This window comes from Amblyraja radiata, chromosome 11 (assembly GCF_010909765.2).
Source record: "Amblyraja radiata isolate CabotCenter1 chromosome 11, sAmbRad1.1.pri, whole genome shotgun sequence".
Taxonomy (NCBI): domain Eukaryota; kingdom Metazoa; phylum Chordata; class Chondrichthyes; order Rajiformes; family Rajidae; genus Amblyraja; species Amblyraja radiata.
In genome coordinates this window covers 18,925,008-18,944,427 of record NC_045966.1, presented here as the reverse complement: position 1 = coordinate 18,944,427, position 19,420 = coordinate 18,925,008, and the positions used below count along the sequence as shown (strand labels likewise).

At 41.4% G+C, this 19,420-nt stretch overlaps 1 protein-coding gene across 1 annotated transcript in view; it reads left to right on the top strand.

Moving 5' to 3' along the window:
* LOC116978784 (nuclear factor NF-kappa-B p105 subunit-like) overlaps positions 1 to 19,420 on the top strand; it is a 35,428-nt gene that overhangs the window by 3,614 nt on the left and 12,394 nt on the right. Inside the window, exons 4-10 of the mRNA XM_033030080.1 lie at positions 3,675 to 3,823; positions 7,643 to 7,797; positions 10,768 to 10,926; positions 12,503 to 12,607; positions 13,119 to 13,210; positions 16,948 to 17,086; positions 18,509 to 18,616. Coding sequence (XP_032885971.1) covers positions 3,675 to 3,823; positions 7,643 to 7,797; positions 10,768 to 10,926; positions 12,503 to 12,607; positions 13,119 to 13,210; positions 16,948 to 17,086; positions 18,509 to 18,616 — 907 coding nt within the window. The remainder of the gene's footprint in view (positions 1 to 3,674; positions 3,824 to 7,642; positions 7,798 to 10,767; positions 10,927 to 12,502; positions 12,608 to 13,118; positions 13,211 to 16,947; positions 17,087 to 18,508; positions 18,617 to 19,420) is intronic.

Genomic DNA, 19,420 nt, shown 5'->3' with positions numbered 1-19,420 from the left:
ATATAGTCCACATGAAACCGCTACAAAGTCAATTAATAAATGAAAATCTATCAAATTCAAAGGGACGTTAGCTTTACAAACTTCTACAGAAGGAGCTTCTACAACCTACAACAATATAAATGCATTTCAAAATTGACCTTAAGCATTTCCTGAACAAGCTTCTTAAATGAAATCAAACCTTAAATTTCATGAGTACTAAATTGACTAAAGAGGAACTTTGTTTGCCAAGCAAACTATGACTAATACTCACATCTAGATCCAGCTCCTAATTTCAACATGTTTTAATAGTAATTACACTAGTGCATTTGAGAAACAGCGGAGGTTTCAACTATGAAGTTGTCATAATTATTTATTTTAAATTGTGTAATCTTACGACTTTTTGTTGTGGGTTATTTTAATTTCCTAGTTTCCAAGAGAAATATCAGCAGTTTGTTAGGTACACCCTGGAAAAATTGCATGAGTTTAATGTAGAAACAAGGAACTGCAGAAAAGGAACAAAGGACACAAAGTGCTGGAGTAACTCAGCAGGTCAAGCAGCATAGCTGGAGAACATGGAGAATACAAATCCTACAAGTGCTTCCTCTGACTTCACAATTTACAACTCTTCAATCTGTTTGTTTCGCACCCTCTGCTTTAATCCCTGGCCTTTGTTCCAACCGCCAATAAACTACCCCCTTCGCCTGTGTCCACCTATTACCCTGCCACGCTTTGTCCTGCCTCTCCTCACTTCCAACTTTCTCCACCACCCCCCTCCCCACAATCATTCTGAAGAAGGGTCCTGATGCAAAAAGTCACCTATCCATGTTCTCCAGAGATGCTGCTTGACCCACTGAGTCAGTCCAACACATTGGGTCCTTTTGCATGAATTCAATCTTTAGTTATTCAACGCAAACTGGACTATCACTTTGAAGAGAGCAAATTCTAGTGCAGTAGGGGGGATGGAACTAAACAGAAAGATAATTGCAGATAGAAAGATTTTATAATACTGTTGCTCCTCAGAAAGTGACCAATGTTTAAAAAATATATATGATCAGTTTACACACTTGAATCTACAACTTAAGAATTGTGCAAATCTAGACTGGAACTATTCAAATTGTTACTGCCATAATTTAAACTGAAATGGACACTATTTTAGGACATGGGTGTCTTAATATTGAGGATATCCTGTAGGAAATATTAATGGACATTATTGTTGAGCAATGCTGACAAGTGCAAGTGGCCGTGTGGACACAGGAAATCAAGAGGAGCACTCCTACTTTTCAACACAAGCAGAGCTGAATAAAACACTTACACACTGAAGCCAAAAGTTCCGACCTTAAACTATTGTTGAGTTTCCTGCCACTTGATAATTCTCCACACAGTACATTACATTTACAATAGCACGTTGGAAGATGAAGGCCAATATTCCAAAAGCCTTTTTTCCCACCCTAACTACCAACGATACCACTGTCAGGGATCTATTTACTTATACTCCGAGATCCCTCTGCTTAAATTTGCATGTGTGTAATATGTTTTAATTAATTCTCACAAGTTTAATGCATTTATCACAACATTTACATTTTATTATTAATAATTTTTGAAATGCTATTTAAGTTTTAAGATGAAACGTATTTCAACTATTTTGAAATGTCTGAACGTCAGTTAGCTGAATGGGTCTTTCACCGCATGCGCTGCCATCAGAACAGTCCAATGACTGAGGCTCAGCTTCCACCATCTGTGGCCCAGTCATCATACGGGCATTAGACACAAAATTGCTGGAGTAACTCAGTGGGATAGGCAACATCTTGGAGAGAAGGAATGGGTGACGTTTCGGGAATGTCAGCAGAGATATTCTCCAGAGATGCTACCTGTCCCGCTGAGTTACTCCAGCATTTTGTGTCTATCTTCGGTGAAAAGCAGCATCTGCAGTTCCTTACTATACATCATATGGGGACTGTTCCACTTCATTCGATATGCGTGGCGGAAAAATCTCAAGTAGACTACGCCACAAAGTCATAAGGTCATAAGGGATAGGAGTAGAATTACAGAATTGCAGATGACACAAAGCTGGGTGGCAGTGTGTACTATGAAGAGGATGCCATAAGAATGCAGGGTGACTTGGACAGGTTGGGGGAGTGGGCAGATGCATGGCAGATGAAGTTTAATGTGGATAAATGTGAGGTTAACCACTTTGGTAGCAAAAACAGGAAGGCAGATTACTATCTAAATGGTGTCAAGTTGGGAAAAGGGGAAGTACAACGGGATCTGGGGGTCCCTTTCATCAATCTATGAAAGTAAGCATGCAGGTACAGCAGGCAGTGAAAAATGCGAATGGCATGTTGGCCTTTATAACAAGAGGAATCGAATATAGGAGCAAAGAGGTCCTTCTGCAGTTGTACAGGGCCTTAGTGAGACCACACCTGGAGTATTGTGTGTAGTTTTGGCCCCTAATTTGAGGAAGCTCATTCTTGCTATTGAGGGAGTGCAGTGTAGGTTTACAAGGTTAATTCCCAGGATGGCGGGACTGTCATATGCTGAGAGAATGGAGCAGCTGGCCTTGTACATTCTGGAGTTTAGAAGGATGAGAGAGGATCTCATTGAAACATGTAAGATTGTTAAGGGTTTGGACACGCTAGAGGCAGGAAACATATTCCCGATGTTGGGGGAGTCCAGAACCAGGGACCACAGTTTAAGAATAAGGAGTAAGCCATTTTGAATGGAGACGAGGAAACACTTTTTCTCACAGAGAGTGGTGAGTCTGTGGAATTCTCTGCCTCAAAGGGCGGTGGAGGCAGGTTCTCTGGATGCTTTCAAGAGAGAGCTAGATAGGGCTCTTAAAAATAGCGGAGTCAGGGGATATGGGGAGAAGGCAAGAACGGGGTACTGATTGGGGATGATCAGCCATGATCATATTGAATGGCTCGAAGGGCCGAATGGCCTACTCCTGCACCTATTGTCTATTGTCTATTGTCTATTGTCTATAGGCCACTCGGCCCATCAAGTCTACTCTGCCATTCAATCATGGCAGATCTATCTCTCCTAACCCAGCTCTCCTGCCTTATCCCCATAACCTCTGACACCTGTACTAATCAAATATCTATCTCTGCCTTAAAAATATCCACTGACTTGGTCTCTACAGCCTTCTGTGGCAAATAATTCCACAGATTCACCACCCTCTGACAAAACAAATTACTCCTCATCTTACTAAAAGAACATCCTTTAATTCTAAGGCTATGACCTCTAGTCCTAGACTCTCCCATCAGTGGAAACATCCTCTCCACATCCAGTCAATCCAAGCCTTTCACTATTCTGCATGTTTCAATGAGGTCCCCCCTCATTCTTCTAAACTCCAGCGAGTAGAGGCCCAGTGCCGACAAACACTCATCATAGGTTCACCTACTCATTCCTGGGATCATTTATGTAAACCTCCTCTGGACCCTCTCCAGAGCCAGCTCATCCTTCCTCAGTTTTGGTGCCCATATTTTGTTCAGCTGTGGAATTGCAGCAGGGGGCATACTTGCGTTACAGCTATTTCATGTATAATCCAGGCTAACATATCTCTGCTGACAGGCAGATAAATTCATTTTACATTTCTTTACATTAAAAAAAATCTAATTCCTTCCTCTTTGTTTTGATCTCACCTTGTACCATACCACAAAATGACGACAAATCCCAACCTTTCATTTGATTTATAGATCCACAACTACACAGGGCCTGCCAGGGTTATTGTACAGTTGGTTACCAGTGATGAGCCGCCACTTCTGCACGTTCACAGCCTGGTAGGAAGACAATGTAAAAATGGGATCTGTTTTGCTGAGATAGATTCCGAGGACATGACCGCAAGGTAGGAAAAAAGGTTCAAAGCAATGCAGGAATTCAGAAGTTTATTTCAGATCCAGCTTATTTAAGCTTAGAATCTGAACTGTAGGTTAGATAAATATAGCAAATCAGAAATAACAACTGCAAAATGTTTTTGGAAATAAGTTACGTTCAAGCTACAATTTTGGCATATGGCTATAATATTGACATAAAACCAAAAAATGGTACAGGTATTTTGCATGTCAAAGTAGTAAAATGAGGTGAATAATCAAGGAAGTAACTTTAATCTAACCCTTCCCTGGAAAACCAAAAGGTTTTGCCTGGTCCCTTGGTTAAGGACATATTATAGTTGGATTGGAATTAACAATATTTAATAGGTAATGATACAGATACAGACACAGCATGGAAACAGACCCTTCAGCCCACTGGGTCTGCACCGAACAGTGATTACCCCATACAATAACACTATCCTACATACTAGGGGCAATTTACAATTTTTACCAATACTAATTAACCTACAAACCTGAATGTCTTTTGGACTGTGGGAGCAAACCGGAGCACCCGGAGAAACCCCACATGTTCACGGGAAGAAAGTACAAACTCCGTACAGGCAGCGTCCACAGTCAGGATTGAACCCGGATCTCTGGCGCTGTGAGGCAGCAACTCTACCGCTACGCCACCATACCCTAGCCTGTCCCACCAAATTGCCACCTTACAGGTTAGTCAAACATGGGTCTCTTATTCAATTCTGCTAGAGTCAGACAATGTTCTTTATTCCTTTGAATAAAGTTGATGGAAAGGGTTTTGGGGAGGAAATGGGGTGAGAATGATGGTGATTAATAGATTACTGGTCTACTACTGTCCCATTGTGTTTCTCCCCAATCTGAGGTCACTTGCATAATATTACAGATCCACCAATGATTTTCCGGCACACTTGGTTCTAGAGCCTTGCTATATTATCCGTTTTGCCCGGACCAATAGAGGTCATCAGGGGGCCAAGATACAGGCCCGCAAATTTGGCCCTCGGAAGTCGGCTATGGGAACGGATCTGCCGGCTCTGGGCGGGGTAGAGTTCCAGAGCCCCGGCTGAAGGGGGCAAATTTGAGCCAACACTTGGTGAGGAAGTCCTGATGAGGTTGAGATCGGCCGCCTTACCCAGCCTAGGTACCACATTTTCGGGGGGGGGGCTTTCGGGGAGTGAGGAGTTGGGGGGATTTCAAGCGCACTCTCATAATTTTGTCCAGATTAGGGGAGGTGCCAGACCACCAGTTGCTGGAAAATCGGTGGTGGACCTGTACCAACTGTTATGGTGTTGGTCTCAATTTGAACTGAACTCGCAATTTTTATTGATGTACTGTCTTCAGAAAATGTCACAGCTCTGCTCCCAAGAATTAGCTCTTTATGCTTTGTATAAAGCAGTAGAGATCAGACTGAAAGTTTTGAGATGAGAAAATAAAACAATTCCGTGCTGTTGAAAATTGGGTTAAACAAGAATAGATTAATTTTGTATACATTTCTGGGTTTCCAAGCACCTGTTGGGAAATCCATCTTCATTTTTGGCAGTATTTTAATTCTCCCTTGGGCATTTTGTCAAACACAAAGATTCCCCAATGACGTTAACAGAACTGCGAAATGCAAAATTCATCCGCAGTGAGATGTTCCACCTCACTGGTCTGAAAGATAACGGTTGCAACAACCAGCTTTCCAAACCCTGCCTCTTCTGAAACCAAGTTATTTTTAGGGCCAGCAGTTGAACAGCAGTCTTTGTCCACAATGAGATGCCTGACCTTCTATGACCTGAAATACAACCTCATGTGTGCCTTGGACTCTGCCCGTGGAGATCAGGGTCACAGTCATTCTCAGTTTACTAGTTTAGTTTAGTTTGGTTTAGTTTAGAGATACAGCACGGAAACAAGCCCTTCATCCCACCGAGTCCACACCGACCAGCGATCCCTGCACATTAAGACTACCCTGCACTAGGGACAATTTTTACATTTATACCAAGCCAATTAACTTACAAACCTGCACATCTTTGGAGTGTGGGAGGAAACCGAAGTTCTTGGAGGAAACTCATGCAAGTCATGGGGGGAACGTGCAAACTCCATACAGTCAGCACCCGCAGTCAGGATCGAACCCCGGCAGCAACTCTACCGCTGTGCCACTGTGCCGCACTAGATATATCATCATTCCAGGCTGTTGATTCTGAGCTCTGCCACATCTCAATGTTTGCTACTCACTGTTTCATTGGGAGGTCACCTAAGTTCTATACTCAAGGAAAGGTGACTTCACACAGCATCAAGCAGCATAGGAGCAACTGTAAAGGGCATTTGCCCAAATTGTAAATTTCACCAAGGTAACAGGCATTCAGCAACTGTACTCTGTTGTCAACACCCTGTCAAGTTCCTGCCAAGCACTCCTAACTGCAGCCATGGAGGGTCTCTGCAGCCCCCAATGCATGAAGTACATGCCAACTGAGGGCACTGTTCTCCACCACTCTGTCCAAATGGCACTGTGGCGCAGTGGTAGAGTTGCTGCCTTACAGCGCCAGAGATCCGGGTTTGATTCTGACTATGGGTGCTGTCTGCGCGGAGTTTGCATGTTCTCCCTGTGACTGCACGGGTTTTCCCGGGGAGCTCCAGTTTCCTCCCACACACCAAAGAAGTAATTGTTTTGTAAATTGCAGTATGTTCCGTAAAAGCAGCTGCAGAGTTTGACCTGCTGGCAGACATGCTGAGAGCTGTGTGGTCTTGCAGTACATCAACAGGGAACATTGCGCTGAAACCAGCGACGTCAGTTTCATCTTGGCATTATACGGGAACACCTGACACTGAAGCTCTGTGAGACTGGCAAGATGAGGTCCTCTCTCTTCATGTGACTTTCATGATCACCATTAGGATGACCCATAAGTTGTTTCAATGTCAAATAAATGGCATCGGGCAATTTATTAGCCAGGAACTAGTAATTTGGTATAAATGCAAACTTCTCTGAAGCACCAGCATGGGCGCGGCATAGTGGCGCAGCCACTGTTCCCACTTAGGAAACCTGAACGGAAACCTCTGGAGACTTTGCGCCCCACCCAAGGTTTCCGTGCGGTTCCCGGAGATTGCAGGTGGTTGCCGGAGGTTGCAGGTAGTGGAAGCAGGTAGGGAGACTGACAAAAACCTCCGGGAACCTCCGGGAACCTTGGGTGGGGCACAAAGTCTCCAGAGATTTCCGTTCAGGTTTCCTAAGTGGGACAGGAGCATTATAGCGCCAGAGACCCGGGATCGATCCTGACCATGGGTGCTGTCTGTACAGAGTTTGTACGTTCCCTTTGTGACTGCGTGGGTTTTCTCCGGTTTGCTCCGGTTTCCTCCAAATGCGTACAGGTTTGTAGGTTAATTGGCTTCTGTAAACTGTAAATTGTCCCTGGTGTGTAGGATAGTGCTAGTGTGTGGGGTAATTGCTGGTGTGTGGACTCAGTGGGCTGGAGGGCCTATTTCCATGCCGTATCTTAAAAGTCTAAAGCCTAAAGTCATTGTTCCAGTTCATATCCGATGTACATGCAAAATAATCACTCATGATGTTCTTAAATTGGGTTAAGACTACTTGAATTCTTTAAATAGATTTTGCACTGGGTAAGAAAGTTTCAATCCAAACATTCTGAGCATAACTGGAATAATGTCAGATGGAAGTCTTTGTTTGCTGTAATCTGTAACTGGTTGCACATCACCACACCTAAAGTTATAAAAGTTATATTGTTGACTATAAGTAAGATATATTTTATAGCTATATAGTAAAATATTCTGTATTGCTATTTTAAATGCATCTGTGAAGATAGCTGATAAATGTATTATCTGATTAGCTTTCCCAACCTTGGAATCCTTCATGTTCCAAAGAAAGATGTAGCAGCAATTATAGAAGAACAGCTGGTTAAGTCCTGGATGTCAGATCTCAATGATGAAAATCCTTCACTTTCTGATGAAGATGGAGTGGAATTGCAACAGAATCAGTTGCAAAGTGAGTTAACATTATTAGTTTACTTTCTTCATCCAATATTCAAATGCAAAACCAAATCTGCTTTCTTTCTAAAGTCTAATAATTTCCCGGACTATGGATCTTACTGTCAAGACACCATTATTGGACGCTCCTAATTGTTCTTCTGAAGGTATTGCGAAGCCACCTTCATTAACCGTATATATGGCAAAAGTATTCCAACAGATCTATCGGTCAGGGAGTTCCAGAGCTCACACCTGTTATTTGATAGTATCTGATTTTAACAGCAGTGGTGAAGTTTGAGCTTTCAGGGTCATAGAGTCAAAATTCATAGTGTGGAAACAGGCCCTTTGGTCCAACTTGCCCACACTGGCCAACATATCCCAGTCACACTAGTCCCACCTACCCATGTTTGACCCATATCGCTCCAAACCTGCCCGATCCATGTACCTGTCTAACTGTTTCTTAAACGTTGGGATAGTCCCTGCCTCAACTACTTCCTTTGCCAGCTTGTTCCATACACACACCACAATTTGTGTGAAAAAGTTACCCCTCATATTCCAATTAAATCATTTCCCCTTCATTTTCATTGCAGGATCTCAGTTCAGTCCAAGTAAAATTTGAATTTTACAAAGTTTTATTACATCAGCTATAGACCACTAGGGGCGCCGGGGAGATGGCAGCCCTGCCGGCAGTCTGTTTTCAAGTTCCTACCTTGCCGGAGATGTGATTATCTTTCGGATCACAATCTCCGGGCTCTGCGGCCTACCATCGATGGAGCTGGAAGCCTCCTTGGACTGTCGTGAGCCCCACCGTGGGGCGTGGACTTAACATCGGAGCTGATCCCTTGCCTGGGATTGCTCCCACCGCGGAACCAACACCAAGGACTCGCAGTCTTCGGATGAGGCCGAGTCGGGAGCTCCAACGTCGAGGAAGGTTCGCCCAGCCCCGACGCGAGGTTCAATCGCCCCGCGCGGGGGAGCTGACATCCCCCCCCGATGTGGGAGCTTGATCGCCTCGACGTGGAGGGCCCGTACGCCACCGGCTATGGGAGTCAAGATCATCCTGTCAACAGGGGCTCGAGGCCCACGACCGAGGAAGAACTAAGGGAAGGACTTGAACTATATTTCGCCTTCCATCACAGTGAGGAATGTGTAGGGGTCACTGTGGTGGATGTTCATGTTAAAATGTGTTTTTGAGTGTTCTGTTACTTTTAATTGTATGACTGACCTGGCCAATGAAATTCCTCGTATGTTGCAAAACATACTTGGCGAATAAAGTGTGATTCTGATTCTGATTCTGGCATTCAATTTTATTCTTCTTTTTCTTCGGCAGTGCCTCAGGATTGATAATGATTTGCGTGCATAGAAGTTCCGAAGGTTTTGTGATGATTGATGATGCTAAATAGGAAGGAGTTTGTTGATAGGGTGGGTGTGCGCACCGTTTTGGAGAAGGTGTGTTCCTTCCACACTTTATCCTGACCTTTGAGTACTCCCTGCACACAGATTTGAGGTTCACATCGTCATCTAAAATGCTCCTTCCACATTTTAAGTTAGCATGGGTCGGAGATTCCCAGGAGCTGGTGTGCATACTGCATTTCCAAATTCATGAAGGTTTTGTGCACATCCTCAAATCATTTATTTTGTTCATCTGATAATCTGTTCCTATGACAGCGTTCACAATGGAGAGTCCATATCAGGAGTCTGGTACTGGGCATGTGAATGTCCGACCTGCCTAAAGGAGCTGACTGGGAGTTAGTAGGGCCTCAATGCTGAGGTTGCTGGCCTGGGAGAAGATAGTGACATTGATTCGAATTTCACTTAATCGGTACATGTGACAAAAAACTGACCTTGAAACCTTGAATGTGAGTTTTTACTGACTGGCTGGAATTCCCATTCTCTAACTTCAGTTTGGATGGGCTGAACCAGATTTATTTACTGTGAGTAACCACAATTTTCGCTACATTAATTAATTGCCTGACATGGAAAATGCATACAAATCTTTCACACTTAGACATCAGGTTTGGAGTTTCTTATCTGTAACAAAAGCATTTCACTGCCAACTAACAGTCAGAGGAATTGACGGCAGGGATTTGCTATAAATGGTATTGCCACTAGAAAAAATTGCCTCGTATTGCCACCTTTCAAATTAGTTTGCTTCCTGTCACCATTGTAAAAATCAGTGAGCGGACCAGAATCGAAACATTCCCAATGTCATGCAAGCATAAGTAACATGTTAGCATCTGGCCCATAATTTGATGTAATATTCACATTGAATAATTCATAATTTATGTGCAAAAGTTTCAGCATTTTCAGGCAAGGGTAGATGTGAAAACCCTAAGCTTGATATGCCACATTAACATTGCCCCTTCATGAAAGTGGGATTTAGCTGTGTATTTCACCAATTAAAATGCTTGGATTGGCAGGATATTGCCATATAATGAATACAAACAAAGCGACCAGATAAAACCATCTTGCTTATTTCAGCCTAATTACATTTTTAGCAGTATGATACTGTCGGTTGATTACTGACCGACAACTAAAATGACCAAGTGTTGGATCTGGCTCCTTTAAGAGTTCATTAATTACTGGAGAGATTTTGCAATTATTTTTAAAATCTCTTCCAATATGTTTTTTTTCCTCTCTCAATCTTCTCATATTTTTGTACTTCTCTTTTTGATTTGGTATTGAACTCATTCAATTCAACCTAATTTACACCACTTTTTCAGCCCTTGAGCTGTTAATTTCACAATGTTTCAGTTGGATTTGATGAGAAGATAAATTGTAGCTTTCTTTCTGATTGTATTAACAGCAGCTCGTACTTGCAGAAACTAAAGCACAATTTGAAGATAGGTCGATAGGACACCTGAAGCAGATGTGACCCACAAACAGCAAATGATGGTCCCATGTAGAATAGTAACAACATGCGATGTAATGGAACAAGTAATGCAATTAGTGCAATGTTAATGCAATACTGATTTTTTTCCAATGTTAGAAGAAGACAGAGAGAGAATTCATCACGAAGCCCAGAAGCAAACCAAATACATGGATCTCAGTGTTGTTCGCCTGATGTTTACTCCATACCTTCCTGGAAGTGATGGCAAGTTCACTCATAGACTTAGCTCAGTCATATCGGGACCCATTTATGACAGCAGTGAGTATATTTTCCATGGATTATATTATTGCCAGAATGAAGTTATGCTTTTGTGTCTTAAATGATTGCTCATGAATAATTCTGTTTGATAATAAGTCAAGATTCTCTTATGGAGTCAAGACCCCATAAATTGGAGTAGTTAATCCAAATCATAATATATAATCATTTGGCCTGCAAGGAATGTTTGGTTGTGGGCAGCTGTGGAATTTAAATATCAATATTGAATAGATTTTTTTCTCAATCAGTTTGTTGTAATCTTAAGCAATGAAAGATATTATTTTTCTGAATGTGTGGGTATTCATATAAAACAGAAACAACAGACTCTTGTTTTCATTCTGTTTGCCAGCTACAATAATGCCATTCCAATTCATGAAGAATGATCTAAATAACTAATATGGGTATTTTGCACCTGAAGGAGAATAATCGGGGCACCTTGTTCAACTGCCATTGGTACAACTAGACTAGCACCATGGTGCTTTGTCACAGTGACCAAAACTAAGAAATAGCCAAACAGTTTGGGGGATTTTCTTTTTTAGCTTTTAACTCAGATATGCCAGTGCCTTTCTTCAAAGCATATTTAACTATTTTGGATTAGACTCAAGATTTTAGAGATACAGCGTGGAAACAGGCACTTTGGCCCAATGAGGCCATGCCGACCAGCGATCCCTGTACACTAGCACTATCCTACAAATTAGTTTTAGTTATTTATAATTGTTTTTTACCAAAGCCAATTAATCTATAAACCTGTATGTCTTTGGACTGTGAGGAAACCGGAGCACCCAGAGAAAACCCACAGGGTCACAGGGAGAACGTAAAAAGTCTGTATGGACAACACCCGTAGTCAGGATCAAACCCGGGTCTCTGGCACTGTAAGGCAGCAACTCTACCACTGTGCCACTATGCAGCCCCATTGCTTTCCTTTGATAAGAGGCTTTTCGGAATTTAAGTAGGCTCACAGTGAAACTTGCCCCTAACCTCATCAAGCCATACCGTGGCCTGGCAAGAGAACAGTGGATAAAACTCCCAAAGTCTCATCCATCCATTAAGCTTCCTGTTACTGCTTATCCCATGTGAAACCAGGCTAGTCTTAACACAGAACTGAAACATGGCAGGCTCTGGTCCCGCAATTGATTCGTCCTTCCTCCAAACTACTGAAACTAAATGTTGAAGGTAATTTAAACATTATGGGTTTTTTTGTTTGCATTAATTTCTTATAGAGACAGAGTGAGAGTCATACAATTGAAAGCAGGCCCTTCAGCCCAACTTGCCCATGCCAACCAACATGCCATGTACACTATTCCCACTTGCCTGCAATTGGCCCATATCCTTCTAAACCTATCTTATCCATGTACTTGTCCAAATGTATTTTTAAGATTGTGATAGTACCTTCCTCAACTACTTCCTATGGCAGCTCGATACATATAACTACCAGCCTTGGTGTAAAAAATGTTACCCCTCAGGTTCCTATTAAATCTTTCCCCCTCACCTTAAACCTATAATTGAATTTATAATTTAAAAGGATTTAGAGGAAGTGTTTACACCAAATAAGTGTTGAATGTTCTGTTTCCTTTTGTAGAAGCACCCAATGCATCAAGTTTGAGAATAGTACGAATGGCCAAAACTGCCGGCAGTGTGGTGGGAGGGGAAGAAGTCTTTCTGCTGTGTGACAAAGTACAAAAAGGTAAACAATAACCGGGTGTTTATTGACCACACTGTGTCAGTTGTTATGGTAGAATAAAGTGGCCATATGTCGACCATACAGCAAATATATCAATTTATAATGAGTGAAAACAATCTACTTAAAGAGAATTAAAGTTATGAGAAACCACAGCAACTGCTTCCAATAAAAGGAGGCTCTGGAAAAAAATGTAATGTGGTGGATCATGGCATATAAATTATGTGCATGAAATCAACCCCAGTCACTTACACTAGTGTTATCACCAAGCTTGGTTGATGCAGGTCCAGTCATCTCCTTTCTGACATTCTATGTCGCCTTTGATTGAACACATGATATATTTTCTGTTATCCATCTTCTAGTATGATTTATAGATTAGTGGTTCTAATGCTGTATAGATTTGTGAAATACTAAAGTGCGAAGGCTATTTCTTGGCATTTACATTTAAACTGAAATTAATTCCGAGGAGGAAACCTTTGTTTAATCTAATTCTGATTTATTGTTTTCTCCTTCTCAGATGACATTCAGGTCCGATTCTTCCAGGAAGATGAAAGTGGACACATTTGGGATGCATTTGGAAAATTTAGTGCTGCTGATGTTCATCGACAGGTAGAGGCTCCAATAGATTTTACAACACGTATGATGCTGATAACCTTACACTGAAAAAAAGAAAGGGTGGCATGGTGGCGTAGTGGTAGAGTTGCTGCCAGTTTTGATCCTGACTACGGGTGCTGTCATTACGGAGTCCATACGTTTTCTCCATAAGCTCTCCATGGGTTTTCCCCAAGATCTTCTGTTTCCTCCCACACTCTAAAGACAAACAAGGTTTGTAGATTAATTGGCTTGGTAGTACGTGGGGATTGCTGGTCGGTGCGGACTCGGTGGGCCGAATCTCTAAACGAAACTACACTAATCGAAAAACATAATTTATTTTCAGTCCTCGATAAAGATGCAACTAAACAGTTTCAACTTTATAGGATGATCAAGTGGATTTTAATTTGTTTTGCCTAATTGTTATTCAATTTATTCACATTCAATACAAAGAATCACTACCAGAGACAAGCCCAAATTGCCACGGAGCAAAAGTGTGCACTTATATGTGAAGTAGTCTCTGGAGAACATGGCTAGGAAACTGATTGTGCAGTAAATGATTTGACTAGAATTTAGTTCAAGATTATGAAACAATGCCTTATGGAAATCTATAGACAATGTTGAGATGAGAAAAAACATTTTCACCCAGAGAGTTGTGAATTTATGGAATTCCCTGCCACAGAGGACAGTGGAGGCCAAGTCGCTGGATCGATTTAAGAGAGAGTTAGATAGAGCTCCAGGGGCTAGTGAAGTCAAGGGATATGGGGAGAAGGCAGGCACGGGTTATTGATAGGGGACGATCAGCCATGATCACAATGAATGGCGGTGCTGGCTCGAAGGGCCGAATGGCCTCCTCCTGCAACTATTTTCTATGTTTCTATGTTTGTATGTTTGTACCATTACTCAGCTTTTGCTAGTTGAGAATCATCCTTCATAATCAATGTGACACCTTGAAGATCCTTAATTTATGCTTTTCCAGCAATTCACTGTGCATCTAAGTTAGAGCATAATATATTACATTGGCAATGAGGATGTTAGGATTAATGTGGGAATTCGTATTATTAAAATATGTATCTGGATAGATCTGCACCAATATTTAGGGATGCCTTCAGGATGTGGGAGGAAACCAGAGTAAACCCACGCAGTCACAGGGAGGACATGTAAACAGGCAGCACTCGAGGTCAGGATCAAACCTTGATCTCTGGCACTGTGGGACAATAGCATTACCAGCTGTGTCATTGTGCCATCATTTAGATGATGAAAATGGATGTCTCTAGAGTAAGTCAGTTGTAATTGAGAAGAAACTAAAATTGAAAATCAAAATTCAAAAAACTAAAGCAAAGGACTCAGAAAATAAGTGGTTGGCAGAATGAGAAGGAAAAACTGATCAAACTGATCTGATTGAAAAATTAAGTTCCCTAGAGAATCAAATGAAATTGAAAGACGCAAGTGCAGAAGGCATTAGATGATTCACAACGGTTGTTTTCTGAATTATCATCTCAGTTACAAACCAATGTGAACCTAAAGGACAAGAAGTTCTTGTGTTAAACGAAGCAGTGAGTACATTTTTGAAAGATAGCCTGACTTGTCAGTGTTGGCATTAAGCAGTAAATCTGCCGCGGTGAACTTAAATTATGCCTGAGCGGAGAAAGAAAACTAATAAGAATTTGCAGAACAGCATGCAGCGAGTGAAAGGTATGGCTCAAATTAGGCAACGGCCCCGGCGGAAAAAATACGCGGCCAGAGCGTGCCATCTGGGGGGAGGGTGCTCCACATACATGTACCTCCGCAGAGTCCTGAGACGGAGAACATTGTTATATTGCCAAAGTATAAAACATGTCATACATATTTTAGGTGCATAAGTACAAATACAAGTCTACAGTGCATGGATAGATATGTCCCTGTACATAAACTCGCAATAGGCCTATAGCCCTTTATTGATGGCTACACGTTCTTGCAGCTGTAAGCAGTACAACACAATAGCAAGTTTAGCAATTCAATATTAATTGATGAGTGGGAAGGGTAAGATGATGAGAGAGATGAGAGAAGAGAGAGAGAGAGAGAGAGAGGAGAGAGAGAGAGAGAGAGAGAGAGAGAGAGAGAAGCAGAGAGGGAGAGAGAGAGAGAGAGAGAGAGAGAGAGAGAGAGATGAGGAGAGAGAGAGAGAGAGAGAGAGCGAGAGCGAGAGAGAGCTGCGATGCGAGCGCAGCGAGATCGAGCGAAGCGAGTGCGCGCGCAGACTCGCGCTCTCTTTGGCGTCTATCTTCTCTCTCTCTCTTTTTCTCTCTATTTCTCTCTCTTTCTCTCTCTCTCTCTCTCTCTCTCTCTCTCCCCATCTCTTTATCTCTTTCTCTATTTCTCTCTTTCTCCCTCTCTTACCCACAAATTCTCACCCTTTCTCTCCATCACCATAGGTATCCATAAACATATGAGTAACCATGTCTGTCAGTGAGTGTGAAATTGATGTGGATCACCCAGTGGTCAAAGTCACTGGAAAATCCAGAGTGAAGTTGAGACACATGGAAAGGTCTTCGAGAATTATAAACCTGCAATGTGATTTCCAGTTATTGTTGTTTATATGTGTGAACATCACTTCTTGTATTTAACTAGACTTGAAAGTTTATGAATGACATCTGGTAACGAACCAGCATTTCTGTTGCCTGTTTGGATGAGCCCGATTTGTTTATTTATTTTAAAGTGGCAGGTGGTGTGCGGTGAACATCTACCAGGTGTAAAGGAAATTGCTACCTGGTGGCTTCCTACTTCCTCAAAATAGGTCATGTGGTTATTTGTTGTACATTGCTTGCCTTTCAGTTGAAAACTAGCACAATCAACAGACATATTTAAGTAAAAATGCACGGTTTACTCAGCTTTGTTCAGCACCCCATTGTTCAGGCCAGCATGAAGTCAATGCTCTGAACAGCCAAATTATGGACAGTGCCATAGGTGACCATGAAGTGGAAGACACACTCTGGATTTAATTTTACTGTGACTTATATAGGCAGTAAAACAGCAGATAAAGAACCTAATATTTGCCTCCATGATGTTCCTGGGTATCTGGTTGGAGTTCAGTCTTCAGCAAGTGGAAGATCTCAACCACTTATTTGGAAAGCTTAATCTCCAAATAAATTGTTCTACTACCATGTGGCCAGGGGAGCATTGCTCCAAGAAGGTTCTTGGGTGAAAGGCACTCCCTACCAGAGTCATCCACACTTCACTCCTTCAGCCTCAGTTTACCTTGGTCTACTTCTCCAGCTCATAGAGAAGAACAAGCAGGACAACAGCAAAAACTCACTTGTCTCAGCCTTCACAGAAATTCCCAGTTCCCAGCGAATGTGTAAAGTAATAATGATTATTTTTAAATGGTCTGGTGTCCTTCCTGCTGCTCAAGTCTGAATTCTTGACCCTTGCCCATTAGGTGCATGAGCACAGCTTGCTTTGTCAGGCCAGCCATCACATGAGCATGACACAAAAGCAATGTTCTTGCTGCATACTTGATAGTCTTTGAGAAAGCGGGGATTACGTGATTCAATATTAATACCAGTGCAAAGCACATTATATTATTGCAATCTCTAATTCTAATTGTGTACAAAAGGGGGACAAGAGTCCTTTGTTACTCATTTAACTTTCTACCACAGAGACACTTTAGAATTTAATATGCTTCACTTGATAGAAAATCATTTCACAGACAAATATGTGCTCCCTTACATAGTTATAGGGACAGTATAATAACATAAAATTCTGTCTGTTTTCAGTTTGCTATAGTTTTCAAGACACCAAAATATTTTGACATGCACATCACCAAACCCATCTCAGTGTTTGTTCAATTACGAAGACGATCAGATGGTGAAACCAGTGAACCCAAGCCATTTATATATTACCCACACAAACAGGGTAAGTGTTTTGGGGCTATAATTAGGATCATTCCATTGTTTAGATCTGAAGTTTGGTCCTAGAATAACTGAAAGGATTGTTTATGTTAAAGTGACATTTATGTAAGTCTAAGATAGACACAAAAACCTGGAGTAACTCAATAGGTCAGGCAGCATATCTGCAGATCCTTTTCTCTAGAGTTCCTGGAGACCCGCTGAGTTACTCCAGCTTTTTTGTCTATCTTCGGTGTAAACCAGCATCTGCAGTTCCTTCCTACACACTTTATGTAAACCTATTTACTTCTAGATAGTCTCTTATAGACAATTAATAAAATAGATAAGGTTTGAAATGTCTGCAGTTTTTCTTTAAGAATTTTACTAACTGATTTGATAATTCTGCTATGGTTATTTTAAATAATGGATTTCTCTGTGCCTTTCATGGACGTCTCATATCAGTTATCAGAAGCTTCATGCAGTCTCAACATATTTCCCTCTGCTTGATAGAGCATCTCACCACTGTGAGCTGCTGTAACGAATGGTTTAGTTCTGAAATGACAAAGCTGGTTTGAAGCAGTGAAATGGATTTAAGTAATGGACCAAGGATCTTCCCATCTGCCTTCCCCAGGCAAACATTTATATAACCATCAAGGGCAGATAAGCAACTTTGCTTGAAAACAAAGATATGATGTTTCTGTTGGAGCATCAGGCAGCAGTCTCAATAAGCAACATAATATTTGTACCTTTAAAATGATTATTGATGTTTAGTTTAGAGATACAGCACGGACACAGGTCCTTCGGCTCACCGACCAGCGATCCCCGCATATTAACACTATCCAACACACACCTGGGACAATACCTACAATCCTATAGGTCTTTGGGGTGTGGGAGGAAACCAAAAATCTCGGAGAAAACCCACGCGGACATGGGGAGAACTTAAAACTCCGTACAGACAGCACCCGTAGTCAGGATCAAACCCGTATCTCTGGCACTGAAAGCGCTGTAAGGCAGAAACTCCACCGCTATGCCATCGTGGCAATGTAACGAGACTGGAATTAAAAGGTGGAAAAGGACTGAAAGACGGATAATAATAATCATAAATGCAGTTATGAAAAGGTGGATTAATTGATTAAATTGTTTAAACTACATTACATACAGTACAGTTTTATTTATTGTTACATTTTAGCGTTGGCAATGCAACAACATTGCATTTTGTTATCAACCATCCAAAGAATATTTTTCACTTTTCTTACTGAACAATAAAAAGGAAAATAATGAATTGGTCCCTTAATTATGTTCTTCATTTGAAAAAGCAGTCAGGGTGTGTAAGGAATAGCAGATTCACTAATTTAGAATTTTTGCCTAACAATATGAGTGAAAATTTGCATTCGTAATAAGATGGTGATAAATTTGAATTATTCTTCATTTTATTGCTTTATTGAAACAGCAAAGAAAAAGATTGAGAAGAAATGGCAAAAGGTTTTGCCCAATAGTCCAGATCATTATGAGGATACAGCAGGACATGGGGTAATCTATCGTACTGGTCCTGGAGAAGGTGAGTAAATAAACTACAGCAATGAGGAATCAAGTCTGCAACCACCATTGTATTTTGGGACCATAATTGCTGAATGTATAATTTATAACAAAATATGCTTGCAGCAAAATTAGAAATTTTGTTGAGCCCTCGCAAAGTAATCCAAAATTCCTTTCACTGAATTAAAGAATTATACTTTATTGTCACATGTACCCAGGTACAGTGAAATGCTTTGTTTTGCATACAACCAGGGCAGTACACGAGTGTACACAAATGTCACCACATTAGACAGCAGCAATGTTACAAAAAAGTACTGAACAGTCCCATCTACTGCCTACTGACCAGCCATCCCCTTAAGGGCCTGTCCCACTATGGCGACCATATTTGCGCGTTTAGGAGAGCGTCATAGTCCTGTTGCATCACCAAAAATTTGTCATCCTTCGACTAAGTAGAACACCTCCTACGACCCCCTTCGACTATGTAGAGAACCTCCTACGAATATGTAGGTCAAAGGTCAAAAACTTTATTTGCCATTTGTGCTTACACACATAGGAACTCTTGTGCGGTTGTTCAGAGAGTCAAGTCAAGTCAAATTAAAAAGACACACAGAAAGACACATAATCTATAAAAACATATACTTCTCTAGAAATAAAAAAAGAGAAAGTGCCTAAAACCCTATATAAAGGGGAAAGTGAGAGCATTGTAACTTGCACAAACCCTATATAAAAGTGTCGATTGCATTGTAAATTGCACAGGCCCAGGAGACAATATAATATGATATAATATGATATACTATGAGGTAGTTCAGGACATCAGTTCATTTTG